General features: G+C 49.5%; 2 protein-coding genes and 1 long non-coding RNA gene across 5 annotated transcripts; 1 reads left to right on the top strand and 2 right to left on the bottom strand.

Moving 5' to 3' along the window:
* Positions 1-1,857: 1,857 nt before the first annotated feature.
* C2CD4D (C2 calcium dependent domain containing 4D) lies at positions 1,858-5,428 on the bottom strand. 3 transcript variants are annotated; one of them, XM_061406400.1, is made up of 2 exons: positions 3,977-5,428; positions 1,858-3,086 (listed from the first exon to the last, which is right to left on the bottom strand). In XM_061406400.1, the coding sequence occupies exon 2, from the start codon at positions 3,007-3,009 to the stop codon at positions 1,969-1,971; it is 1,041 nt and encodes a 346-aa protein (XP_061262384.1). In that variant the 5' UTR covers positions 3,010-3,086; positions 3,977-5,428; the 3' UTR covers positions 1,858-1,968. The 3 variants fall into 3 exon arrangements, with proteins under 3 accessions (XP_061262384.1, XP_061262391.1, XP_061262397.1); XM_061406407.1 differs by having other exon boundaries at positions 3,985-5,428; XM_061406413.1 differs by having other exon boundaries at positions 4,125-5,428.
* LOC133241233 (uncharacterized) lies at positions 3,078-5,421 on the top strand. The gene is made up of 2 exons (XR_009734560.1): positions 3,078-3,416; positions 3,937-5,421. It is a non-coding gene; the product is annotated as an uncharacterized LOC133241233 (long non-coding RNA).
* Positions 5,429-16,151: 10,723 nt separating the features above from the next.
* Positions 16,152-26,434, bottom strand: THEM5 (thioesterase superfamily member 5). The gene is made up of 6 exons (XM_061406445.1): positions 25,976-26,434; positions 22,903-23,104; positions 21,537-21,675; positions 17,234-17,344; positions 16,669-16,793; positions 16,152-16,350 (listed from the first exon to the last, which is right to left on the bottom strand). Exons 1-6 carry the CDS (start codon positions 26,096-26,098, stop codon positions 16,304-16,306), a joined length of 747 nt encoding a protein of 248 aa, XP_061262429.1. The 5' UTR covers positions 26,099-26,434; the 3' UTR covers positions 16,152-16,303.
* Between the last annotated feature and the right edge of the window lie 247 nt (positions 26,435-26,681).

The raw sequence follows: 26,681 nt of genomic DNA, 5'->3' as shown, positions 1-26,681 counted from the left end.
TTGAAGGCAGGAGGAGAAGGGGAGAACAGAGGATAAGATGGTCAGATGGCATCACCAGCTCGATGGACATGAATTTGAGCAGGCTCCGGAGTTGGTGATGGACAGGGAAACCTGGCGTGCTGCAGTCCTTGGGGTCAAAAAGAGTTGGACACGACTGAGTGACTGAACTCAATGGACCAGATGCCATGATCTTCTTTTTTTGAATGTTGAGTTTTAAGCCAGCTTTATCACTCTCCTCTTTCACTTGCACCAAGAGGCTATTTTCTCTTATGGCTTTCTGCCATAAGATGGTGTCATCTGCAATGAATATTAAGGGTTGATTTCCTGTAGGATTGATTGGTTTGATCTTGCTGTCCAAGGGACTCTCAAAAGAGTCTTCTCCAGCACCACTATAGTGAGGTGACTGAGAGCTCAGACTCTAAGGCCAGACTGTGGTTTAAATCCTAGTTCTATCCCTCACTGGATTAGTAAAACTTGAGGTCACACTGGATAACAATATTAACAATAGTACTTAACTCTCATGGGAGTTGCTTACAAGTTGTTGGATAAGATTCCTTGCATGCTGCTGCTGCTGCTGCTAAGTTGCTTCAGTCGTGTCCGACTCTGTGCGATCCCATAGACAGCAGCCCAGCAGGCACCTCTGTTCACAGGATTCTTCAGGCAAGAATACTGGAGTGGGTTGCCATTTCATGGCGATCATATTTTTTGTAGCTGTTAGTGCTTAATATTAGTTGATCAATGCTACCACCTGGTGGACATCTGGAGCAGGATTTTCCCTGGCCTGGGGGATTGGGGAGGGACCTAATCAGGGGAGGGAGAAAGAATGGAGGAGCATGGGGTGTGTGTGTGTGTGTGTGTGTGTGTGTGTGTGTGTGTGTAATGCTAGCATTATATATGCTGAGGTTTATATAGGTAACGAAGGCTTGGCCCTGGTTATGGGCACTTGGCAAAGTGAGAAATGGCCCAAGGGGGTGGGAAAAACAAGCTGGGTTGGCACGGTGTCTCCCTCCCTCCCTCTCCTCCTCCCTGTTTTCCTCTTCCAAGCCTGCCCCGAGCCAAGAGGAACCAGCTTCAGAGAAGGAGGGGTGAGAGAGAAGAAGGTCACTGCTGACGTCAGGGACGTTCAGGTAGGAGGTAAATACACTGTGACCTACACGTATCCATCTTCCACATTCTGCCCCTACTCACCTGGGTAGCCTTTTCTGAGCATCCATGAGAATAGCTCTCACAGTCCGGTGGGACCCCCTCTGCCCCCAGGACCTCAATCCCTGTGACCTTATATCTTGGTCTTTCAGCACTCAAGTGCGGCTTTACTCCCCAGGGAGGCCTAGGTATGGCAGGAGCAGGCAGGAGAGAGGATCCCTAAAGGCATAGTTTGCTAGTCTGACATCCTCTGACTCACTCCCAAGACCCAGAAATTTCATCTCTCTCTTCAGATCAGATGTGGGTGTGAGTGGGGTGCTAGATGGGTGGGGAGTGTTGATTTCCCCTGTGCACCCCCCAGGAACCCCCAGGGGAAGGAGAGTTATGCGGGCTTCAGTCACAGAGCTTTTCAGTGATTGGAGGGCCCCCTGAAGGGATAGGGGCCTTGTTGAGCAGGGACTTCGGACCCACTCAGGTCATACCTAGTGAACTAGTGTCTGAGTCAGGAACAGAGCTCAGGATTCTTTCCCTGTGTTTAACAAGCTCATCCAGCATTTCTGATGTCTGGTAATTGTGATACTCAAATTCAAGTTTGAGAACCACTTCTTAAGGTCTGCTCCAAATCAGAAAACCTGAATGAACTTCCTCCATCCCTTGTAGGGCCAGGGCAGAGGGAGGAGGGCAGGCTGCAGATCTGACAGCGCAAAGTGCAAACAAGGGGAGACAGATATTTTATTTGCAAAAATAAATACATGCTGGGCAGATGGAAAGAATGGAGACTGTAGACCCGGTGGAGCCCTCCTGAGGAAGAGACAGTCTCTCAGGCTACAGGCTGAGATGGGCAGGCACCAGGGAAGCCCCGGGACCTAGCCCAGCACCCAAGGGCGGCAGCAGGGCAATCAGGGGCGTCTCACACTCCCCCAGCAGCACGTCCCTGCGGAATCCTGCGCCCCTGTCCAGCACCTTGGCCCTCAGACTGTGGGCGGCCAGGTCCGGCGGGCCGAGCCCATCGAAGAAAAAGTCCTCATTGAAGATGGGGTTGGTGCTGCATTTGACCACTCGGCTTCGCTGGCCCCGCGGCCGGGCGCGCGGCCGCAGCCTCAGCACCACGCAGCAGCCGCCGCCGCCGCTCCCGGGGCCGGCCCGCGACCGCGGCAGGCCCTCAGCGCTCACCAGGCGCAGCCGCAGCCGCCCGGGCCCGGCCGGGTACTCGGCGGAGAGCCGCAGCTGCCCTCCCCGGGGCTCGAGGTGCAGCACGCTCTCCTGGGTCGGCCGCAGTTGGCAGCACAAGAAGTCGAGGTGGAAGAGGGGCGGCGTGGGCGGTCCCGCGCGGCGCGAGGCGTGTGGGCTACTGCCCGCCGAGCTCGCCTGCACCCGGGACAGCGAGCGCGGCCGGGGCCGGTCAGGGCCTGGCCGCGGCGAGCCGAAGGGCGACGAATCCGGCGACGAGGCCGTGTCGCTGTCGGGGGCCTGGCAGAGGCGCAGGTCCGGGGCGGAGACGTGCAGCCGGGACGGCGCGGGGGGCAGCCCGCCGGCGGGGGTGGGCGGTGGCCAGTGGAACAGGGACTCGCGCCGGCGCGTGTGCGGGCTCTCGGGCAGGAAGGCCCAGCCTTCGCGGCCCGCCAGGTGTGGCAGCGAACAGGTCGCGGGGAGGCCGCGCCCGCCGCTGTGGGGCAGCGCGCCACCTGGGTCCCGGAGCCGCGGCGGGATAAAGAACTGTGGGATGCGATCCGGAGTGAGGACGTTGGGGCAGGGGTGAGCCAGCGGGCACGGGGTGCGGCGCTTAGGAAACAAACTGGAGGGCGCCCATCGGGCCCTGGGCTCCGCGGCCCCTGCCCTGTAGCCAGCTTTCTCCAAGAGCCACATGAGGCGGCGGCGGTGGTGGTGGAGTGCTGAAAGTCCGAATTCCACGAGGCCGAGAGGATCCGAGTCCAGCGTGGAGGCTTGGGCAAGGAAAGAAGGGGAGCCCAAGGTGAATGATGCTGCAAACGTACACCGGGTGAGCTGCTGCCGCTCCCTTCTTTGGGGGCCCAACCGGCGCACTAGGCCCTTTTTGAGCGGCAAAAACAAAGGGCGACAAAGTCTGGGGGTCCGGAGAGAAATGGAGTCCAGGGCTAGACAGTCAGGCCTCGGACATACGAGTACACAGAGTCCCCCACTGCTTTCACTGGTACTAAAGATGTACACCCACTTCAGAGTGAGAAGGCCTAACGCACCCACTGGAACCCTAGACTCCTATTAGAAGAATCGAGTTAACACCACGTTATCAAAAGGTCTGTAGTCTCAAACACTGACCCAGAGCTGAAACTCCCTCATATTCACTCTCCTCCTCAAGAGACACCGCGGCCCTAGGGGAGGGGGGGGGGGTGTTACCCTCTTCTCCCATGCCCATTCCGGAACACTGGGGCTCTCCTCCAGGGTCTGATCTGGCGCCGCTTGGGACTCCCTCCACTCCCCTCCCCACCCCCACCCCTTGGCTCCCGTTCCTTGCGGCTGCGCAAGTTTCTGCAGGTTGAGCCATCCTTCGTCCCTCGCCCCACTTGTATCCTCTTGCTCCTCCCTCGCCTTCCGGGGTCGTTCCAGGCCAGAAACAACCTGCCTGCACATCTGACTGCTGCCCCGAGAGCACCCGCGGCCTGCTCAAGAAGAGCACCTCTTGGGGGCACAGGATGCCACCCCCGACTTAAGCCCTGGCTGTCCGGCTCCCTACCTCCCAGTTCTACCGCATCCCGAGTCTGCAGCGGATCAAGTAGTTGGGCTGCCCCTCCCACTCTCCACTCCTTTTCTCCCTAGGAAACCGCTGAGCACAAAGACAGCATTGATTCTCCGTCACCTTCTGACCTGATTCCGGGAGGCCCTCCGCAGCGCGCTTACCGCCCGGCTCACCGCACTCCCAGGGAGTGCGATGTTCTGACTTTCTGTCTGAGAGTCTGAGCTCCAAAGCAGTGGGCTCGGCCTGGCGCCCAGAGTTCAGGCCTCACCTGTGGGCCGCCTCTGGGTCCTGGCGTCGGACCAGGAGCCGTTCGAAGCCGGGAGGGGAACGACTTCCTCTCCAGCTTGCTCCCCCAGCCCAGTCCTGGGAGGAGCTGGCAGGGGCCTCCGTTGTCTACGTACGACCTCTTTTCCTGGATAAACACAGCTCTGTCTTTGAGTCCATCAGCCCGGCCTTCTTAACTCTTTCCTTCAGGTTTCTAGCAGCAAGCCAGCCCTGTGCCCTGGGGCCTTCTCTGCTGGGAGTTGGGGAGGGCTGCTGTGAAAAGGGAGACAGCCATTCGTTTGCAGTGGCCTCCATCCCTTAATGCTACCCGGGCACCACCCAACCCTCCTAGGTGAAACCTACAGCCCTGACCACACAAACGGTAACTTCTGCAAAGCCCTCCCTGCTGGAATCCTGCCTTGGCCCCCATTGTTTAGTTCTGGAAACATCCCAGTTGCTCCCAAACACAGTGACTGCAGTGACTGGTTCTTTGAATTACACTGGACCAGGGAAAAGTGACCAAGCTGGAAATATCTGGACATAGAGACACTGAGGACAGAGCTGTTTCCATCAGTGAGCAGAGGTCAGGCTTGTCAGATGTGTGTTAAACTGTAAACATAGTGTCTCCCCCTTCCTTCCTGTCCTTGAAGGCAGATTCTAGGAAACACAGGCCACCACTGGCAAGATGAGACCATCAGCTGTACTTCAGGAACGCTCACCATCCTTCATTCCCGCCTTAGGACATTCATCTTTGAGGACCACTTCCCCTTCACCCTTCAGATCTGGAGGTCCTCACTGACATTCTCCCATTGAAATTAGGATGTTCTGTTGTCTGCTTTCATAGTGCCCCATACTTCTCCCTTATGGCCCTGTTCAGTTTCTTTTTTTGTGTGTGTGATTTATTTCTGTGACTGTTTAATATCCTCTTCCCTTAGTAGACTGTAAGCATCACAAAGACAGTGCTTAGAACAAGTCAGATGCTCAATCAGAATTGTGAATGAATGAATGATATTAAGCAGGTGGCTCAGCCAGTAAAGAATCTGCCTGCGATGCGGGAGACCCGGGTTCCATCCCTGGGTCAGGAAGATTCTCTGGAGAAGGGAAAGGCTACCCACCCTAGTATTCTTGCCTGGAGAATTCCATGGACAGAGGAGCCTGGCGGGCTACAGTCCATGGGGTCTCAAAGAGTCAGTCACAACTGAGTGACTAACATTTTCACTTCAAGCAGAATTGTATCTGAATTAGTTCATTTATCCCTTCATTGTGTTAAATGCTGGGGATACATAGAAGGGGGAAGCAGACAGACGATAAGGACAGCAACAAGGCAAATTGTGAAATTCGGGAAATGAACAAGATTATTATTTTGACATCTGATACTTAAGAGTCTTCAGGGAGCAAAAGTTTCCTTTATGGAGATGACTGGCAGCACCCAGACCCTTCAATCCAAAGGCTTCTGACTTAGCTCAGCCTTGGTGTCGTTTCTGGGGACAGTGGTCTGTGTGGAATGCTGCAGCCAAGAACTCGCAGCTGTGGCATCAGTCAGGCTGGGGATTTGAGCCCTGGGACTTACTAAATGTATGACCTCTGGCATGTAACTTAATCTCTCAGGAGTTCTTCTTTCCCATCTGAAAAACGGAGAGAAAGTATCTAAACTTCAGAGTTAGCATGAAGGTTAAGATCATACATAGAGGTTTTCCTGGTGGTCCAGTGGTTAAGAATCCACTGGCCAATTCAGGGGACACGGGTTCCATCCCTGGTCCGCGAAGAGCCCACAATCTGAGGGGTAGCTAAGCCCATGTGCCACAATTACTGAACCCTTGTGTTGTAACTACTGAAGCCCATGCACTTAGAGCCTGTGCTCTGCAACAGGAGAAGCCACTGCCATGAGAAGCCCACGCAGTGCAACTAGTAGCCCGCATTTACTGCAACTAGAGAAAGTTCATGCATAGCAACAAAGACCCAGGGAATTAAACAGAAATTAAAAAAAAAACAAAAACAAACAAACAAAAAAAACCCTAAAACTAAAAGAGTGAAAAAGATCATACTTGGGTATCAGTTAGACTGACTTCTGCTACAAGCACATGAAAACAGAAACCCCAATTCAATCTTACTTGACAATAAGGACATTTTTGTCTTCTGTGATAAGTTCAGAGGAAGGGTAGGATTCAGGCAAGTTTGATTCTTTAGTTTCATTCATCCATCCATCCACAGTTATTGACTACCTACCACATGCCAGGCACTGTGTACTAGACTCTGAGGATATAGCAGAGAACAGAGAAATCTTCTGGCCAAATGGAATTTATACTTTTGTGGGAGAAGAAAAACCATAGACAAAAATGAATCAGTAAAAAATACAGCTTGTCAGATGAAAATCAGTGTCGGGGAGAAAATTAAAGTAGGGGAGGATCATAGAGGGTGTCAGGAGAGCATACAATTTTAAATAGTGGGGTCAAGGATGGCCATCTTGAGAATGTAACATTTCAGTAATGATATGAAGGAAGGAGAAAGGAAAGCATTCTAAGCAGAAGGAATTGAAATGCAAAGTCCCTGCAGCAGAAGCATGCCTGGAGTGTTTAAGGGGGCAGAGTCCAGTGTAGCTGGAACAGAATGAATGATGGGAAGATGACCTTAGAGAGATAGTAAGGTCAGAATCTTATGGGGCTTGAAGCCACTGTAACAGTTTTAGCTTTTCCTTGTGGTGAGCTAAGGAGTGATACCACTTGACTTATGCATTAAAAAGGTTGCTCTAGCAGCTGTGTTGAGAGTAGAATGAGAGGGATAAGGGCATAAGTAGGGAAAACAGATAAAAGAATATTGAAATAATCTTTGCACAAGATGATTGGGGCGTGGATCAGCATTGTAGTAGTCAGTTTCTGGCTACATTCTGAAGATAGAATCAACAGGATTTCATGATGGATCCATCCTTATCTAAAGAGAATTATCCAAGGTTTTTGGCTCTAACAGTTGGAAGAATGGAGTTGCCATTTGCTGAGGGGAAAAATATGAGGAGCTCAATTTTAGATCTGAAGCTGAAGCTCCAATACTGTGGCCACCTGATGTGAAGGGCTGACTCATTAGAAAAGACCCTGGTTCTGGGAAAGATTGAAGGCAGGAGGAGAAGGGATGATAGAGGACGAGATGGTTGGATGGGATTACTGACTCACTGGACATGAGCATGAGCAAGCTCCGGGAGATGGTGAAGGACAGGGGAGCCTGGTGTGCTGCAGTCCATGGGGATGCAAAGAGTCAAACACAACCGAGCGACTGAGCAACAATTTTAGATCAGTTAAACTTGAGCTGTCTGTTAGACATCTAAATGGAGATACTGACTAGAGGGATGGAATTGGGTGGGAGGTAGGAGGGAGGTTCAAGAGGGAGGGGACATATGTATGTTGCTGCTGCTGCTAAGTTGCTTCAGTCGTGTCCGACTCCGTGTGACCCCGTAGATGGCAGCCCACCAGGCTCCCCCGTCCCTGGGATTCTCCAGGCAAGAACACTGGAGTGGGTTGCCATTTCCTTCTCCAATGCATGAAAGTGAAAAGTGAAAGTGAAGTCGCTCAGTCGTGTCCGACCCTCAGCGACCCCATGGACTGCAGCCTTCCAGGCTCCTTCGTCCGTGGGATTTTCTAGGCAAGAGTACTGGAGTGGGGTGACATTGCCTTCTCCGGGACATATGTATAGCTATGGCTGATTCATGTTGATGTATGGCAGAAAACAACACAATATTATAAAGCAATTATCCTTCAGTTAAGAATAAATAATTAAAAAAATGGAGATGTTGAGTAAGCAGGTAGATGTGTGAATCCAGAGCTTAAGGAGAGGCCCAGACTGGAAGTATAAATGTGGGCACCGAGAGAAATGTAAATGGAATTTAAAGTCAGAAGACTTGATAAACTGTAGGTAGAAAAGAAAAGCCATCCAACAACTGAGTCCCAGATGCCCCAGCAGAGTGGGAGAGGAGGAGGATGGTAAAGAATCTGCCTGCAGTGCAGGAGATCCAGGTTCGATCCCTGGGTCAGTAAGATCCCCTGAAGAAGGGAATGGCAACCCACTCCAGTATTCTTGCCTGGAGAATTCCGTGGACAGAGGAGCCTGGTAGGCTACAGTTCACGGGGTCGAAAAGAGCTGGACGCGACTGAGCAACTAACAGTAACTTAGGATAGTGATCATGACTTTCAAGTGAGACTGGACAGGAAGGTTGTGTAGGTTTTCCCCAGCTGTGCTCAGCTGTGTTGTGTGCAGCGGGGAAATGGGCAGAGATTTGGATTTAGCCAGTATTGTGCTCAATCTCTGACTGTTCATTTTCCTCCTTCCTCTTGCCTTCCGTTTTCTCTTCTTGGTAGATATTAAATTAAGGGGGCATGCAAGGTTGTACACTAGCTAGGCTGTACACCAGTGGGACTGTAAACTGACCGTAGACAATCCACAATCTGACTGTATTAGTCTGGGTCTGGTAAGGAAGACAGTCTTCTCTCTGGTGTCTCAGACAATAAAGAATCTGCCTGCAATGCAGGAGACCTGGGTTCGACCCCTAGGTCAGGAAGATCCCCTGGAGAAGGAAATGGCTACACACTCCAGTATTCTTGCCTGGAGAATTCCATGGTCAGAGGAGACTGGCAGGCTACAGTCCATGGGGTTGCAAGCAGCTGTTAGGTGGTTCAACAGAGGGCATTTATCACAGGGAACCTGTCACCAAGGTGGTGGAAAAATAAAAATGGCAAAATAGGAAGGTGAGGGCTGTCTAGCAGGATCTGTAATCATGGATCTACAAAACTACTCGTAGGATCTACGCCACTACTTGAGTTGCCTCTCAAAACAGAAAAGGGTGAGAAATACCCTTACATCTCCCGACTTCCCGCTTTCCAGTCTGCCACCAGAGCCTTTCAAAGCCGATGACAAAGGAGACTGGGAAATGTAGATTGCAGGCACTGGGCCTCTGCAGTCCGAGCAGAGTAGGACGAGGGTGGGGATCTGAGAGCACTCACTCAAATAACTGGCACATCAGGGAGCTGAAAGCTGACTTAATTAGAACAATAAGACATCAGACCTGGAACTTGGAGGTCACCTCATCTACTCTTTCATTTTTATAGAGCAGGAAACAGACCCCAAAAGAAATGATGTGCCAAAGAGTAGCAGAGATGAGACTAGAACCCAGATCTTCTATCTTAAAGAACCTCTGTTCTTTCTTGTACTCCAGGGGTCTTCATTATTAAGCAGAGCTTCTTCGTTGAATGAGGACCCACAGGGTGGCTTCCCCCCCTCCCAGCACCATTGCTGCCACTCAAGAACTTTATAGGTGACCTGGGACTTTGACCTCCTTTTTCTTGCCAGTGCCACTGTAGAAGGACACTTAGAGGACTGGGCAGTACAGAGTGCTTTCCTGGGTTCAAGCCAGAAGAAGAGACACAGAGGGGAGAGACTTTTCCTTCAGGTCAGCAGACAACTACAAGACTCCCTGGGCTTTCGGGTTAAATTGTCCCTTGTCCTTAAGCAGTGGCCTCAGGCAGCATAACTTGGCCACCCGCACCCACTGCAGGTACTGGCAGGTGATAGGACTGGTGATACACTATGTCTTGCAGCTCTGGCTCCTCACCCAGGACCCTTGATGATGACCTAACTCTCTGATCTTAGTTTCAGGAAGACCTTAGGGGGAGCTGATATGAGCTATTGATAGCCCTTGCTTTCGGAACTGGTTAGTCTTATAATTGCTTTATTCACTCTTTGGTTTCTCTTGGCCCTTGATTCAGATATTTGGAGAACACATATCCTTTGCTTCAAGCAAAATAAGCTCCCACATTTGGCTGGATGGCCTGTTGGATTCCACCCCATCTACCTGAGTAGTAGTTGCATTCCAGATGAATGCACTACACATGGAATTGGCTTTTAAAGTGTGGAGGTGGCACCTCCCCTTGTTTCTGCCTAGAAAGCTGCAATACTTCACCCTCTGTGAGAAGAGAGGCATCTGTCGATGCTCTCAATGTTAGAGAAGCATTCCAGCAGCTGGTGATCTTGTTTCCATTCTGGAGATCCCTGCCTGCCCCCCAGGCCTTTTCCCATCAAGGCTGTCACTCCCAGCCTGTCTGTGGGTCTTGCCTGAGACCCTCCTACTTCTGTATGTTTTGCAGCTTATGCTTGTTTTCTGCTAGAAACTGGCCCCAGTGGAGAAGTGACAGGGTGTATCGAACCTCTGCCATCCTCAGCACTTGTCTTCCAAAGTCATCCTGAGTGTTGACATCCAGTTGCCAACTGAGAAAAGAAAGAAGCAAGTTATATTTGAGTTTTCAAATACAACTGTTTTGGTTTTCTTCCTTTTCTTGACTGTATGGGAAAGATGGAATATATTTCTTCTCTTGGAAGTGTTTAAATGACACAAAGACAGAAATATAGATCAATGGAACAAAATAGAAAGCCCAGAGATAAATCCACGCACCTATGGACACCTTATTTTTGACAAAGGAGGCAAGAATATACAATGGAGAAAAGACAATCTCTTTAACAAGTGGTGCTGGGAAAACTGGTCAACCACTTGTAAAAGAATGAAACTAGAACACTTTCTAACACCATACACAAAAATAAAATCAAAATGGATTAAAGATCTAAACATAAGACCAGAAACTATAAAGCTCCTAGAGGAGAACATAGGCAAAAAACTCTCCGACATAAATCACGGCAGGATCCTCTATGACCCACCTCCCAGAATATTGGAAATAAAAGCAAAAATAAACAAATGGAACCTAATTAAAATTAAAAGCTTCTGCACAACAAAGGAAACTATAAACAAGGTGATAAGACAGCCCTCAGAATGCGAGAAAATGATAGCAAATGAAGCAACTGACAAAGGGTTAATCTCAAAAATATACAAGCAACTCCTGCAGCTCAATTCCAGAAAAATAAACGACCCATTCAAAAAGTGGGCCAAAGAACTAAACAGACATTTCTCCAAAGAAGACATACAGATGGCTAACAAACACATGAAAAGATGCTCAACATCACTCATTATCAGAGAAATGCAAATCAAAACCACAATGAAGTACCATTTCACGCCAGTCAGAATGGCTGCTATCCAAAAGTCTGCAAGCAGTAAATGTTGGAGAGGGTGTGGAGAAAAGGGAACCCTCTTACACTGTTGGTGGGAATGCAAACTAGTATAGCCACTATGGAGAACAGTGTGAAGATTCCTTGAAAAACTGGAAATAGAACTGCCTTATGACCCAGCAATCCCACTGCTGGGCATACACACCAAGGAAACCAGAATTGAAAGAGACAGTGTACCCCAATGTTCATTGCAGCACTGTTTATAATCTCCAGGACATGGAAGCAACCTAGAGGTCCATCAGCAGACGAATGGATAAGAAAGCTGTGGTATATATACACAATGGAGTATTACTCAGTCATTAAAAAGAATACATTTGAATCAGTTCCAAGGAGGTGGATGAAAATGGAGCCTATTATACAGAGTGAAGTAAGCCAGAAAGAGAAACACCAATACAGTATACTAACGCATATATATGGAATTTTGAAAGATGGTAATGAGAATCCTGTATGCTAGACAGCAAGAGACACAGATGTATAGAACAGTCTTTTGGACTCTGTGGGAGAGGGCGAGGGTGGGATGATTTGGGAGAATGGCATTGAAACATGTATATTATCATATGTGAAACGAATCCCCAGTCCAGGTTTCAATGCATGAGACAGGATGCTCGGGGCTGGTGCACTGGGATGACCCAGAGGGATGGTGTGGGGAGGGAGGTGGGAGGGGGTTCAGGATGGGGAACACGTGTACACCTGTGGTGGATTCATGTTGATGTATGGCAAAACCAACACAATATTGTAAAGCAATTAGCCTCTAATTAAAATAAATAAATTTATATTAAAAAAATAAATAAATGAAGATTAGGCCCTAGATGGTTGGATGGCATCACTGACTCAATAGACATGAGTTTGGGTAAACTCTGGGAGTTCGTGATGTACAGGAAGGCCTGGCATGCTGCAGTCCATGGGGTCGCAAAGAGTCAGACACAACTGAGTGATTGAACTGAACTGAACTGATCATAACAAAGGACAATAGGTTTTTGGTGTACACTGATTTAGACTCTGGGTTTAATTGGTTTTCAAAGGCAACCGTGAAAGCACAAGAGAAAGGTGTTTTTTTGTTTTGTTTTATTGCTGTGACATGCAGCATGTCGGATCTTAGTTCCCCAACTGGGGATCAAATCCATGCCCCCTGCATTGGAAGTGCAGAGTCTTAACCACTGGGCCACTAGGGAAGTCCTTGAGAAAGGATTTTTATGTGAGTATGTTGGGGAGGGAATAGCTGCCACAAGGTTTCTGGCTGTGGCTTCTAGTAAATCTCCAGTTTTTGGAAGGCACTGGATCAAGTCCCTTCAAATCCATGTCAACTGATCTTTTGCTTGTCATTCAAGACTGATGACTTAGGAAGTATGTGGTCTAGTTACTAGAAAGAGAGCCTGATCCACCCACCACTGCTGAATTTGTGTCCAACTCTCTGACCCTGTTCCATGCCACAAAAACCTCGTTTTCTCTGAACCCCCTGAATTTGAATTCTTTACTTGGCAGGATGAGAGTTTGGACACAGACTCACCCTCCTCTGCTGATTCTCCTTTCAAACTGAGGCAGTGGTGGCTAGCTACTTACCAACCCCATTCCCCTTTCTTCCACAACATGGAGTTAGACCATATTTTCCAGCTAACCTTCCTTTCAGTTTGGCGGAGTCTTGTGACTGAGGAAACACAGTGAGGCTTGGTTCTGAAAACCTCCCTGTGATCCTCTCTTCTCTCATTTGGCAACTAGGCGTCAACCCAGGATGACTTTGGAAATTGCGTGTTGAAGATGACAGCTTTTGTCAGTCAGGTTACTGAATGACTGCTAAAAACCAAACACTAGACCTAACATGAATGAAAACCACAGTCTATTTACGAAAAGGGTTAGACTATGGAGATGCAAAGCTTTATCTGTTTCAGCATTTGGCATCACCATACCTAATAAAGGGTGTCCCAGGTGGCTCAGTGGTAAGGATCTGCCTGCCAATGCAGGAGACGGGGTTTTGATCCCTGGGTAGGAAAGATCCCCTGGAGAAGGAAATGGCAACCCACTCTAGTATTCTTGCCTGGGAAATCCCATGCACAGAGAAGCTTGGTAGGTTATAGTCCATGGTGTTGCAAAGAGTTGGACATGACTTATCGGAGAAATGTCAGTAACCTCAGATAGGCAAATGACACTGCTCTTATGGCAGAAAGCAAAGAGGAATTAAAGAGCCTCTTTTTTTTTTTTTTTAAAGAGCCTCTTGATGAAGGTGAAAGAGGAGAGTGAAAAAGCTGGCTTAAAACTCAGCATTCAAAAAACTAAGATCATGGCATCCAGTCCCATCACTTCATGGCAAATAGATGGGGAAACAATGGAAATAATGACCAACTTTATTTTCTTGGGCCCCAAGTCACTGTGGACAGTGACTACAGCCACGAAATTAAAAGACACTTGCTCCTTGAAAGAAAAGCAATGACAAAACTAGACAGCATATTAAAAACCAGAGACATTACTTTGTTGACAAAGGTCCATATAGTCAAAGCTGTGGTTTTTCCAGTAGTCATGTATGGATGTGAGAGTTGTACTGTAAAGAAAGTTGAGTGCCAAGGAACTGATGCTTTTGATCTGTGGTGTTGGAGAAGACTCTTGAGATTCCTTTGGACTGCAAGGAGATCCAATCAGTCCATCCTAAAGGAAATCAACCCTGATATTCATTGGAAGAACTGATGCTGAAGCTCCAATATTTTAGCCACCTGATGTGAAGAGCTGACTCATTGGAAAAGACCCTGATGCTGGGGAAGATTGAAGGCAGGAGGAGAAGGGGATGACAGAAAGTGAGATAGTTGGATGGCATCACCGACTCAATCGACATGAGTTTGAGCAAACTCTGGGAGTTGGTGATGGACAGAGAAGCCTGGCGTGCTGCAGTCCATGCGGTCACAAAGAGTTGGACACTAATGAGCGACTGAATAATGACACAGCTGTTCTCACATCAAACCTTTCCTCCCTAGAAATGTGCACCAGCCATATCAGTCTTTTTCCTCCTTTACCATTGTTCTCACCTGATGTGTCTGCCATGGCCCCTTGGTTTTGCCGGCTGCTTCACACCTTTCTTTCACTCCAGGTTGGTGCCACTCCAGAGGCCTGCCTTTCACCAGTATCTGGGCCTTCAGCATGCCTTAGCCCCCATGTATTGGTCAATTTGTTTTCCTGATCCTCACTGTGGCTTATGCAAATCATTGCCCTTCCTCCAGACCTCTTTCTCCACTGGTGGCCTTGCCTCCTACCTCACTGAGAAAGTCAAGGTGCCCCTGTCAACTTCTAATCCTTCTCTGTACCACCTCCAACTCCTTCCTTCTGGTCTCAGAGTCATGTTGATGTTCTTCTGCCTCCACTTGTGTCCACTTGTGGACGTCAGAGTTTTAGTAGTTGTGGCTCACAGGCTTAGTTGCCCCTCAGCACGTGGGATCTTCCAGGACTAGGGATCAAATCCATGTCCCCTGCATTGGCAGGTGGATTCTTGGTTAAGAATCCCTTGGACCTCCAGGAAAGTCCACCATTTGTGCTCTTGATCCAGCCCTAAGACCAGATGGCTATTCTGCGAGATGACACCTCTCTCCTCAATACACTTAAATCTCTTTCTTTAAATAACATAATAACATCAACAAAATTCCCAGAAAGACTCATCTCCATTCAGTTTGTCATTCCCATTCATTTTTTCATCTACCACAATCTAGATTTTGCTCCTATCTCCTGGCAAAAAAGACCACCACCTTCCTCACTGCCAAGTCCAAAGGCCTCTTTTTAATTCTTATCCGCTTTCTCGTTAGCATTTGATATTGCTGATCTAACGACGTTCCCACCTGTCCTATTCTTGGCCTCCTTAGTGGGTGTTTGATTCTCTGTCCCAGCTTTAAGCCTTAGTGTGGCCACATGTTCTGTCACTGACCCTTTTTCCTGTCCTTCCTTCCTCTTTCATCTTGTGGCTCTCATGCTCTCTGGCTCCTCCTCACTTTCATTCTGCATAATCTACTCCGTGGGATTCCATGTCAGTTTTTATATCGATGACTTACAGATTGAGTCAGTATGTAATCAATTCTGAGCTCCAAATGATAATATCCAGGGCTCCTGCTGCTGCTCCCGCTATGGTGGAGGTTCCATGGGTACTTCAAGCTCAGTTCGTGAGAAGTTGACCTCAGTATCTCCCTCCACCTCACGCCTGCTCCCCTGTATGCCCAGTGATGCTGCCTGGAACCATCAAGCCAGAAACTGTACTCTTTGCAATATTTTCATATTTCATCTTCATTGCTTTGAACCATGTTAGGTCCTTACTATCTCTTGTTTGGAGCCCCACAGGGATCTCCTAACCAGTGCTCCCACCTTCAGTCTTGCTGACCTCTTATTGTCACCAGAGTCATCTTTCCAAAAAACAAAACTTTATACCATGCTCCAGCCCAAACCCTTTAAAGGATCCCTGTTTCCTATAAGACAAAGTTCAAGGTCCACTGCTCGGTTTAAGGCACCTTCCATGGCCTGCACCTGCCCTGCCCCCTTCTCTTTCCCTAAACTCCTGCCCACTCAGCACCTTGCTGTTCTCCAAAGTCACTGTACCTTTGCCTGGACTAGCCCCTGTTCAGAATATCCTCCTCTTCCCTGCCTGCCTGGTGGACATCACTTAACTTTTGAGACTCAGTTCAAGCACAGCTTCCTCTAGAAAACCTCTGATTGCTTTCCTAGAGGAAAGTTGATCTCTCCTTCCTTTGTGTCATAACCAGGGCCTCGGGGTGGGAGGAGCAGACGGGGGTGCTCTGCTCTCCACCCTGCGCCGTGCATGCTGAGACCAAGGGCCTTGTCTTTCATCACTGTGAGCCTGGCACCTCACCCAGCGCCTGGCAGGCCTCAGTACACTGCTTCCCTTGGTGCTGAATGGGAAAGTGGGTATGTGGGAGGCCCCGGGAGAATCTTGAGTTTCAACTATAGGAGCATCTTGGACTGAGAACAGGGCTGTGAGACTTTATTTATGCAAGGAAAGCACCCCCCTTCACTTCACCCATTACTTCTTGAGCACCCCTCCCTGCTCTGCGGTGGGTCCCTGGTAGGCAAGGTGGTCGTTGCTAGGCTCTCCTGAAGGCACTGTGTCTATTGTCGAGATGAATCCTCTTCCAGGTGCATCTGGAGGAAAGTGCCTGCAAGAGAAGGGTGAGCCAAATGGCAGGGGCCAGGGCACGGATGGCAGGAGCTGATGGGGTGCTCACAGCTTTGGTACCCAGTTACTCAGTATCTGGGTCCTGTCTTTGTGCGACACGCTGGGCCACTCATATACAGGGAAAAAAAGTTCTAATTAGGTTTTTCCTCACTTTGCCTGTGTGTACAGCAGGTCCCAATCCCACTCTAAAAAGTTGGAGCCCACCTTGTGATTGGATCCTTAGCATTCCCCCTTCTGTTTGTTCCGGGCATAGCGCCAGCAGGACAGGGCCAGGGGCCGGGGCTGAGGTCCTCTTTACCTGAGGCTTTAGCGTAAACTGTCTGCTGATCTCTGCTCTGGGTGACACAGGACAGGTACATCTTCTGATCCTCGATCTTTTCCACGTTGACGTTCAGCACAGCCAGAGAGCCCAGGGGAATCAAGCTGGGAGAGGAGGTGGCTTAGCCCCCGCTCATGTAAGCCCCTGGGCCCTGCCCCTCAACTCTCTGTCCTCCCCCAAACTTCTCTTCATCTTACCTTGTCTCAAGGACTTAAATGGCTCCCGGCTCAGGGCCCATCTGCCAGCAACCAGAGTTGCATGGCAGAAGTTCTGATCTGGCCAGGGGACCAAGGGACTGTGTGGCTGGGGAAGGAGCATGACAGGTCTTCTGCACCCCAACTGCCCCCTCAATGGCCCACACCCCAAAGATCTGTACTTACTTTAAAAAAAATGATCTGATTTTTTGTTTGTTTGTTTAATTTTTTGGCCACACCGTGTAGCACGTGGGGTCTTAGTTCTCTGACCAGGGATTGAACCCACACCCTCTGCATTGGAAGTGAGGTGTATTAACCACTTGACTGCCAGGGAAGTACCCCATACTTACTTTTTGAACCTGATGTTGAAATTTACTGTTAATAGCCCCTCTCCAGACAGGTAAGCAGTTTTAGAAAAGGTCTCATCTATCAAGGCTGCCAGGGACCCTCCGTGGACAAACCTGGGGGAAGGGGCAGGGAGTAAGGCCAGAGACAGAAACCACCACCCCCGCCTCCCCCACTTCCATCTTTCCCCAGGAAAGGAAAGGAAATGGATCTGGATCCTGTCTGATCAAACCAGTCAAAATCAGCTGGTTTTTCTTCCATGTTACTACAGCCTGTGTTAGCAACCACTGATACCATTATTGTATTTCACCAGGAAAAAAACGTTTTTCTGATAGAATGAATGGAAGAAGCCTTTTTTTGATTCATCACCTAATTGCTGGTAGCTATTACTGTAGTTTGGAAAAGTGCACTCCTTCAGGGGATGGAAAAATCCCTGAACTTTTGGGCTTTAGTCTCTAAGCTGACCTTGGGCAGCTCTCACCTCACCAGTCACTCTGGCCAGTGTTGAGCCCACATTTTCAAGATGGGTAACCATGAAACTTGACCTAGGATCTATTCAGTGATGACAAGATGGACTCCCGAGCGGCACTGCCTGTGGAAAGCTGAGAGCCAGCTTCAGCAGATGCTGCAAACACTTGCTTTATTTAGAGGGTGCAAATTCTTGTTCTCACTTGTGTAACCTGACTTTCTTCATGCCAAAGCTCCATTGCTGGTTAAGTTGGGGAAAATAGAGAGGCACCGAGTTTTAGAAAGCAGATAACTCGAAAGAGATTCCAGTTTCTGACTTTCAACAGTGTGACCCCGATTCTCCACAGACCAGGTCAGCTTCCCTGCTGTGCTATCACGGGTTACCCTGCTGTGCCTGCCACCAGCCAGCTTCCCACACCCCTGCTTCTGCTCCCTTTGGTGGAAAGTACTGGGGGCCATGCAACCACACCCGCCTGGTTTGACTCCTTGCTCCACCTTCACTACCTGTTTGATCTTGTGCAAGTTGCTAAACCTTTCTGAGTCTTAGTTTTCTCACTGTGAGTTGTGAATAAAAATAATTTGTGTCCCATCAAATCAAATGAGGTAATGTTTATAAAACTTTACATACGCCTCAAGCCAGTTCCCTTCCCACATGGCTTGAAATAGGGGAAGAGTTGTAGCCAAAGAACAGTACGCCTGCTCTTCCCTCTTTGTTCAGGGCCCAGGACCCAGTGGCAAGTGTGAAGATGCTCCAGGGTAGCTCTTGGTCAGTTATTCTACCCTGCCTCATTGCCTTGGGGCTGGACGGGTACTTGTAAGATAAGAGAATATGTATATATGCTGTGCTTAGTTGCTTAGTTGTGCCAGACTCTTTGCGACCCCATGGACTGTAGCCCACCAGGCTCCTCTGTTCATGGGGATTCTCCAGGCAAGAATACTGGAGTGAGTTGCCGTGCCCTCCTCCAGGGGATCTTCCCAACCCAGGGATTGAACCCAGGTCTACTGCTTTGCAGGCAGATTCTTTTAAGGGAAGCCCAGGAATACTGGAGTAGGTAGCCTATGCCTTCTCCAGGGGATCTTGGTCTCTGCCCCTGGGTCCTGGCACAGAGCTCCTGAAACCCTCATAATTTCCTGTGTGATAGGAATGTCTCTTGTTCTAACAAGGTGACTCTGTGTGAGCTCCTGGTTGAGGGCTCTTTACCAGAAAGACCAAGCCATGATTGCTGTTGTTACTGCTAAGTCGCTTCAGTTGTGTCCAACTCTGTGCGACCCCATAGACGGCAGCCCATGAGGCTCCTCTGTCCCTGGGATTCTCCAGGAAAGAATACTGAAGTGGGTTGCCATTTCCTTCTCCAATGCATGCATGCATGCTAAGTCACTTCAGTTGTGTCCGACTCTGTGTGATCCTATGGACAGCAGCCCCCAGGCCCCTCTGTCCACAGGATTCTCTAGGCAAGAATACTGGAGTGGGTTGCCATTTAGAAGCTTGGAATTTTCAGTCCTGCCGCCACAACCTCTAGTTCTGTTGAGAAGGGAGAAGGGCTGAAAGTGAAGTTAATGATGGATCATACCTATGTGTTGAAGCCTTCATAAGAATTCCAGTTAGTATGGGTTGTCAAACACATCCACACTAGGAAGATGATGCACCACAACTCCACAAGGACAGAAGCTCTTGAACTCACGATGTGTTCCCAGACCTTCTCTTACAGACTTCTTCCATCTGGATGTTCATCCTTTGGTGGTGGTTTAGTTGCTCAGTTGTGTCTGACTGTGACCCCCATGGACTGTAGCCCGCTAGGCTCCTCTGTCCACAGGATTTTCCAGGCAAGTATACTGGAGTGGATTGCCATTTCCTTCTCCAGGGGATCTTCCCCACCCAGGGATTGAACCTGGGTCTCTTGGACTTCAGGCAGATTCTTTACTGACTGAGCTACTAAGGAAGCTTGTTCATCCTTTACAATATCTTTAATAAACTGGTAAACATAAGTAAGTGTTTCTTTGAGTTCTGTGAATGGTTCTAGTAAATTCATCCAACCAGAGTAAAGTGTACTGGGAACCATCAGTTACTGCCAGATCAGAAATTGTGGGTAACCTGTGCACCTACACTAGCAATCGGCATCTAAAGAAGGGTGGAAGCAGTCTTGTGGGACTGAGCCTTTAACCTGGGGGGTCTGACACTATCTCCAGGTAGACAGTGTCAGAATGGAGTTCTATCGTAGGCTCCCCACCCAGTTGGTGTCACAGAGAATTTCTTGGTATTGGGAGAGCTTCCAGCCATTTGGTGACTGAAGTGTCAGAAGTGAAGTGTTTTGTGTGAGAGTGAAAGAGGCTCACAGGAAAGAAAGACAGCAGGAAGTACAAGATTTTTCCTTACACAGGGAGATAGACTGACCTGGGTGTTTCTAATTCAGTGCTGACCCCATCTTGGATCCCTTCAATCTTCTAGCCTCAGTGTCGAGGGGTCCTCTTCTGCCTTTCCAGCCCCACCTCCATGAGCCCCTAAATAAAAGGCCACATTCCACCCTATCCCTGCCCCTTTGGGGGGTTTTCCTCTTCATAAGGGAGGGGACCCGTGGCCTGGGTAGAGCTCTGACCTAGTCCCCCAGTGTCTGCACGCACTCATGTGGAAGTCCCCATGGAAGATACCTTCAGGATGGCCAAGGTGACAAAAGGGATGCAGTCAGAATCTGTGGCCTGCAGAGGTGCTGACATCTAATAATCTCTTTGAATTCTGTTTTACTGCAACTCAGTCTGTCTCAGGTCTTGGGACCCTTACGTTTCTCCTTCCCTCCCCTCTCTCCTCTCCCTTGCAAGGATTCTGACTCCACAGTTAGCCTTCAGTGACTGTCTAAAGCAGGAACAGGGATCAAGAAGGCAGACAAATGTGGACCTGGTGACCCAGTGTCCTTAAGCAAGAGGCTCAGGGCCCGTCTGAATGTGTATTTATGTCCAGCGTGAATGTATTTACGCCCAGTGTGAGTTCTTTCCTGGGTCTCTTCCCGGTTTGGAGGCAGTGGAGTACAGAAGAAGCGATGGATTTGGAGTCCCGCCTCCTGGGTTAGAGTCCTGGATCTGACCTTAACTGCCTGTGCTACCTTGGGCAAGATCATTTACCTCTGTGCGTCTCAGTTTGCCCACTGGGCAAAGGTGAAGTTTGGAGAGATAGCCTGATAGCTGTATTGTGCTTTATGGTTTATGAGTACATAAACCATACATATGAGTCCATAAACCGAGGCCCTTCATTTCTCTTAGCTGTTCTGGGAGGTAGATATTACTGCCCCAAGATTTAGGTAACAAGACTGAAGTGCATGCATGCTAAGTCATTTCAGTTGTGTCCAACTCTTTGTAGAGCCCCATGGACTGTAGCCCACCAGGCTCCTCTGTCCATGGGATTTTCCAGGCAAGAATACTGGAGTGGGTTGCCATTGTCTTTTCCGGGAGACTGAAGGCCAGGAGACAGAGGTTAAATTGCTTGCTTGGGGTCTTCATACAAGCAGTGGCAGAGCAGGACTGGAAGCCTGGCCCTTAACTCCAGACCTTGTCATCTTCTGAGTCCACTACACTCCTCTCAGAGTGGCTTCTAAGGCCCCTTCTTACTGAAAAATTCCCAGGCCTGGAATAAGGAGACTGTCTCTTATCTGCCCAATGGGGACTGAACCAGATGACAGAATATCCTTCCACATCTGACACTGCGAGACTGAAGCCCAGTGCCTCCCACTCTCCACCCACCTCCCTAGACAGAGGTACAGAGCCCAGAGGCTGGCCGAGCCTAATGCACCACCTTGGCCAAGCCCAGGAAGCAGCCAAAGATGTCCCCCCTGGGTTAGCCCATTATCTTACCCTGGGACTCCCTCCAGGTAGGGGCCCGGCTGGAAAAGACAGATGGACTTCTTCTCGGATGGTTGGAAAAAGATGACATACTCGTAGCCTTGTCCTTCCCTCTCAATACACCTGGTGAAGAGGCGCCCGTCACTCTTGTCTGGGGAGAGATGGGCAGTGACACAGCTGAAGGAGGGAGTGTGTGAGGGCAGAGGGGCCAGTCAGGAGGCAGGGTCAGTCATTCAGCAGCAAAGATGGAGCTGGCCTCTGGCACACCATTGAGGAGAGAACCAGAGGACATGTGGGCTCTGCTCTTGGGGAGTTTTCAACTGGAGAGTGAGGCTCTGACCTGTCCTCAAGGTCTTCGGTCTGAGGGGACACAGCCCTGTCCTCTGGGAGCCCTGAATCTTGAGGAAGAAACACTCACGAAGTTCCCTGGCTGAGAGTAGATGTAGGGTCAGAGACAAGTCAGACTTTAAGAGACCTTAAACACTGAGATGGTGATGGACAGGGAGGCCTGGCGTGCTGCGATTCATGGGGTCGCAAAGAGTCGGACACAACTGAGCGACTGAGCTGAGCTGAACTGAAACATTGAAAATTAAAATGTAAGGCATTTAATTCACATGTAGTTCAAAATAAAAATACCGAACAGAAAAATAAGTGGATATGAATCCCCCAAAGTTCTGACTGCTTTTTTTTTCCCCCCAAGGCAACTATAAGAACCATATCCTTCTTGGATGAAAACCAAAGTCTTCAAAAATTTTTGATGCAACTTTGTTTTTTCCATAAACTGAATGGACCATCCAGTCGGCACTTGGTTTGAAGAACACTTATGTGAGTGAGAGAGACATGTTAACCCGTCCAAGTCCATGCACATGCAGAGAGATCAAAGTGGAAAGCTCTATTGCTCTGACATGTGGGTGTTTCAGGAGTCTCTGGGCTTAGCAGAACAGGGACGGTGTGGAAGGTCTGCAGTGGGCAAGGGGGAATCCTCAGACCTTTGTGGGGTGGGGAGGAGGACTTGGGATAAGGCTTGACAGTAAGGCAAGCATCCCTGGTGAGAAGGGAGATGGGTGGAGGGCTGAGGCAGCGGTTCTCCGGTGGGTACACTCTGGGCTGAGAGCACAGGTGGTTACTAGGGTGCTCTCATCCCCCAGGAGGAGGGGAGGAGGGGGCAGGGGCTGAGAGGACGCTTTCCTCATCCATGTGCCTGGGGCTGCATCGTGAGAGGTGGACTTGTCAGAAAGAACTTCTGGCTGAGAACTGGCAGAGAGCTTGTGAATTTCCTCCCCAAAAGTCTCTGGCCTTGGGAAAAGGGGCTGGCTGAACTGATTCCAGTGGGCTGGGGCATGTGCCTGCCAAGGGCTGCTCTTAGGCCAGGCCTTACCTGAGTTAGCTGATAAGTCTAGTGGGAGCTTGAACCCCTGGATGTGGTCTCTGTTGGATCTGAAGGAAGGCACTCTGACCCAGCCATTGGTCTTGGTCTTCTCCAGGAATTCATGATACAGGCTCAGCATGTCTGGACCCCAGCTGGCATTGGGGAGGGCATAATTCTTACTCTTTTTCATCTCCTGACAGAATCTTGAGACCTGGGCAGGAAAGATTGGGGAGACTAGATGGCTTTCTGGAAGGTGGGCTGTGGTTTGGGCTGCGGTACCTGTACGTAATGTAACCCAGCTCCTGGGTTCTTGGGCTTCTCAATCCCTTCTGTCAGTGTTGAGGGAAATGACCCCTGGGGACTCCTGAGAGTGATCAGGCAAGGGAAAAAGTGAAAACCACTCAGTCACGTCTGACTCTTTGTGACCCCATGTCCATGGAATTCTCCAAGCCAGAATGGGTAACCTTTCCCTTCTCCAGGGGATCTTCCCAACTCAGGGATCAAACTCAGGTCTCCCACATTGTAGGCGGATTCTTTACGAGCTGAGTCACAAGGGAAGCCCACGAATACTGGAGTGGGTAGCCTATCCCTTCTCCAGTGGATCTTCCCAACCTAGGAATTGAACCTGGGTCTCCTGCATTGTCACCCTGTTTATTTAACTTATATGCAGAGTACATCGTGAGAAACGCTGGACTGGAAGAAACACAAGCTGGAATCAAGATAGCCAGGAGAAATATCAATAACCTCAGATATGCTCTGCATATCTGACACCACCTTTATGGCAGAAAGTGAAGAGGAACTCAAAAGCCTCTTGATGAAAGTGAAAGTGGAGAGTGAAAAAGTTGGCTTAAAGCTCAACATTCAGAAAACGAAGATCATGGCATCTGGTCCCATCACTTCATGGGAAATAGATGGGGAAACAGTGGAAACAGTGTCAGACTTTATTTTTCTGGGCTCCAAAATCACTGCAGATGGTGATTGCAGCCATGAAATTAAAAGACGCTTACTCCTTGGAAGGAAAGTTATGACCAACGTAGATAGCATATTCAAAAGCAGAGACATTACTTTGCCAACAAAGGTCCGTCTAGTCAAGGCTATGGTTTTTCCTGTGGTCATGTATGGATGTGAGAGTTGGACTGTGAAGAAGGCTGAGTGCTGAAGAATTGATGCTTTTGAGCTGTGGTGTTGGAGAAGACTCTTGAGAGTCCCTTGGACTGCAAGGAGATCCAACCAGTCCATTCTGAAGGAGATCGGCCCTGGGTGTTCTTTGGAAGGAATGATGCTAAAGCTGAAACTCCAGTACTTTGGCCACCTCATGAGAAGAGTTGACTCATTGGAAAAGACTCTGATGCTGGGAGGGATTGGGGGCAGGAGGAGAAGGGGACGACAGAGGATGAGATGGCTGGATGGCATAACTTACTCGATGGGTGTGAATCTGTGTGAACTCCGGGAGTTGGTGATGGACAGGGAGGCCTGGCGTGCTGCGATTCATGGGGTCGCAAAGAGTCAGACACGACTGAGTGACTGATCTGATCTGATCTGCATTGCAGGTGGATTCTTTACCAACTGAGCTATCAGGCTAGGGGACACTAATGTGCAAAGGAAGGGAAGGAAAGGCATTGGGGCTGACAATTAGAGGCAGCAGCTCTTTGATGGTGCAGTATAATTGCCCTGTTTTAAAACCTGAGAAGGGACTTCCCTGCTGGTTCAGTGATTAAGAATCCACCTTGCAATGGAGGGGTTGAAGGTTCAATCCCTGGTCAGGGAATTAAATTCCCACATGCTGAGGAGCAACTAAGCCTGTGTGCTGCAATACTGAGCCTGTGTCACAACTAGAGAGTTGGAGTGCCAGAATGAAAGATCCTGTGTGTCGCAAAGAAGATCCCATGTGCTGCAACTAACACCCAATGCAGCCAAACAAGAACAAAAATGAAAACCACCTGGAGCTGTTCTTTGAGGCTGAGAATGGCTAGTATTAGTCCCACTGTACAGATGGGAAAACTGAGGAAATATGGCTAAGGTTGCCAAACTTATGAGCATGTGAGCTGATGGTTGGCCTAGAGCTCTTTCTGTGTGTGCTAAGTTGCTTCAGTTGTGTCGACTCTTTGCGACACCATGGACCACAGCCCGCCAGGCTCCTCTGTCCATGGAATTCTCCAGGCAAGAATACTGGGGTGGGTTGCTGTGCCTTCCTCCAGGGGATCTTCCTAACCCAGGGATCGAACCTGTGTCTTTTTTGTCTCCTGCATGGCAGGTGGATTCTTTACCAATAATGCCACCTGGGAAGCTCAGAGCTCATTCTGAGCAACTGTCTACCTCAGGGGGTGGGTGGGGGGGGGGCGGGAGAGGGACCACAGGTGAGGACCATCATTACGCACCTCAGGGGCTACTTCAGCTCTGTCCACAGCTGTCCTCACCCTGAAGTGAGTAACAACGGCGAAGTGGGGAGTGGGGGCTCTTCTGAAACATGTTTTGGGCACCTGCAGTGGTGCGGTACCTTCTATGGGGTGAAGAGGAGTCCTCTGTGGCACCACATGCTCATGCACCAACTGCAGCCATGGGCAACAGACCAGCTGTTTGCTAAGGCCACACACAGCATCTGTCACGTGCGGATGTCCCAACAGTCTGAGCCCCGAGGAGGAAAGTGATGGGTGGCCACACAAGATTCAGATCAGGAGAAAAGTGACCTGGTGGTCTTAGTTTGGGAGCTGGGCTACTTGGTTTCCTTTGCCAAATCAAATAGCTCCCAACAAGATGCTCACCTGCCCTGGCCATGATCTAGGAAGAGGAGATTTGGGTTGGTCCCCATGGTGGCTCAGATGGCAAAGAGTCCACCTGCAATGAAGAAGACTTGAGTTTGATTCTTGGGTCGGGAGGGTCCTTGGAGAAGGGAAATGGCAGCTTGCTCCAGTTTTCTTGCCTGAAGAGTCCCATAGACAGAGGAGTCTGGCAGGCTACAGTCCATGGGGTTACAAAGAATCACGGCTTAGCGACGGAACAACAACAACAACAACAACAACAACAGCTATATCCTTGGGCTCCAGAAGGGCTGTGCATTTGGTTGAACTGAGAACTCACTCACCAGGGACTCCATGGAGGATCCGAAGGCTGAGGCAGGGTTGAATCTGGGCAGGAGGTGGGTGGCACCAGGAAGAGTTCCATGGTGACCAAGTATCACTGCCGCCTGGAAGCCTCTCCGTAGCATGACTGAACGCTGAGCTGCAGGGCTGTAGCAGCGAGGCCAGTGAATGCTCTCCAGCTGCTTGTTGGTGCTGTCGGTGCAACTGCCTCTCAGACAAGCCTCTCTCCTGTCTCAGGCTTTTATTAACAAGCTTCCACCACAGATGACTAGGCAAGGCTGGGCTCATTTGATGCAACACCCACAGATGCTTGGGGCTTCTAGCTGGTGCAGAGCCCCATCCAGCCCTTGGGGAGAGGCAGGTGCTGCTTGGGCATGAATGCAGAGCAGGACTGGCCTCAGTTCAGAAATATTTGTACTGAGGAGCAAAAGAGTACTTAATGAAAATAGTGTAGTGTATACGAAACTTCAGAGAGTTGCCCTGGAGCTTTTCTGGGAAGAACCCAATAATACTCCCAGAAAGGAAAGGGAGGTCTGATCCTTGATTGGAGGTTGTTGATGGAGAATCTGTGTATGTTGGTGGAGTTTTGGCAGCAGACAGTTTTGGGAGTGAGATGGGGAGCAGGGCAGCACAGGTTTTTGTCAAAAACAAGTCTAGGAAAGAGCCAGCTTTGAGTGGGGTGGGGAAGACGTGCTCAGTCTGCAAGGG

Source organism: Bos javanicus, chromosome 3, assembly GCF_032452875.1.
Source record: "Bos javanicus breed banteng chromosome 3, ARS-OSU_banteng_1.0, whole genome shotgun sequence".
In the NCBI taxonomy this organism is placed as follows: domain Eukaryota; kingdom Metazoa; phylum Chordata; class Mammalia; order Artiodactyla; family Bovidae; genus Bos; species Bos javanicus.
This window is presented reverse-complemented; position numbering and strand designations above follow the sequence as displayed.

Bases quoted from the DNA above. Each gene is read 5' to 3' on its own strand.
- C2CD4D (XM_061406400.1), bottom strand. From the start codon at position 3,009: ATGTGGCTCTTGGAGAAAGCTGGCTACAGGGCAGGGGCCGCGGAGCCC.
- THEM5 (XM_061406445.1), bottom strand. From the start codon at position 26,098: ATGCTACGGAGAGGCTTCCAGGCGGCAGTGATACTTGGTCACCATGGA. The intron at 23,105-25,975 runs GTGAGTGAGTTC...TTTCCTGCCCAG, and splicing joins GATCCTCCATGGAGTCCCTG to GTCTCAAGATTCTGTCAGGA. The intron at 16,794-17,233 runs GTAAGTATGGGG...CTCCTCTCCCAG, and splicing joins TTCAACATCAGGTTCAAAAA to CTTGATTCCCCTGGGCTCTC.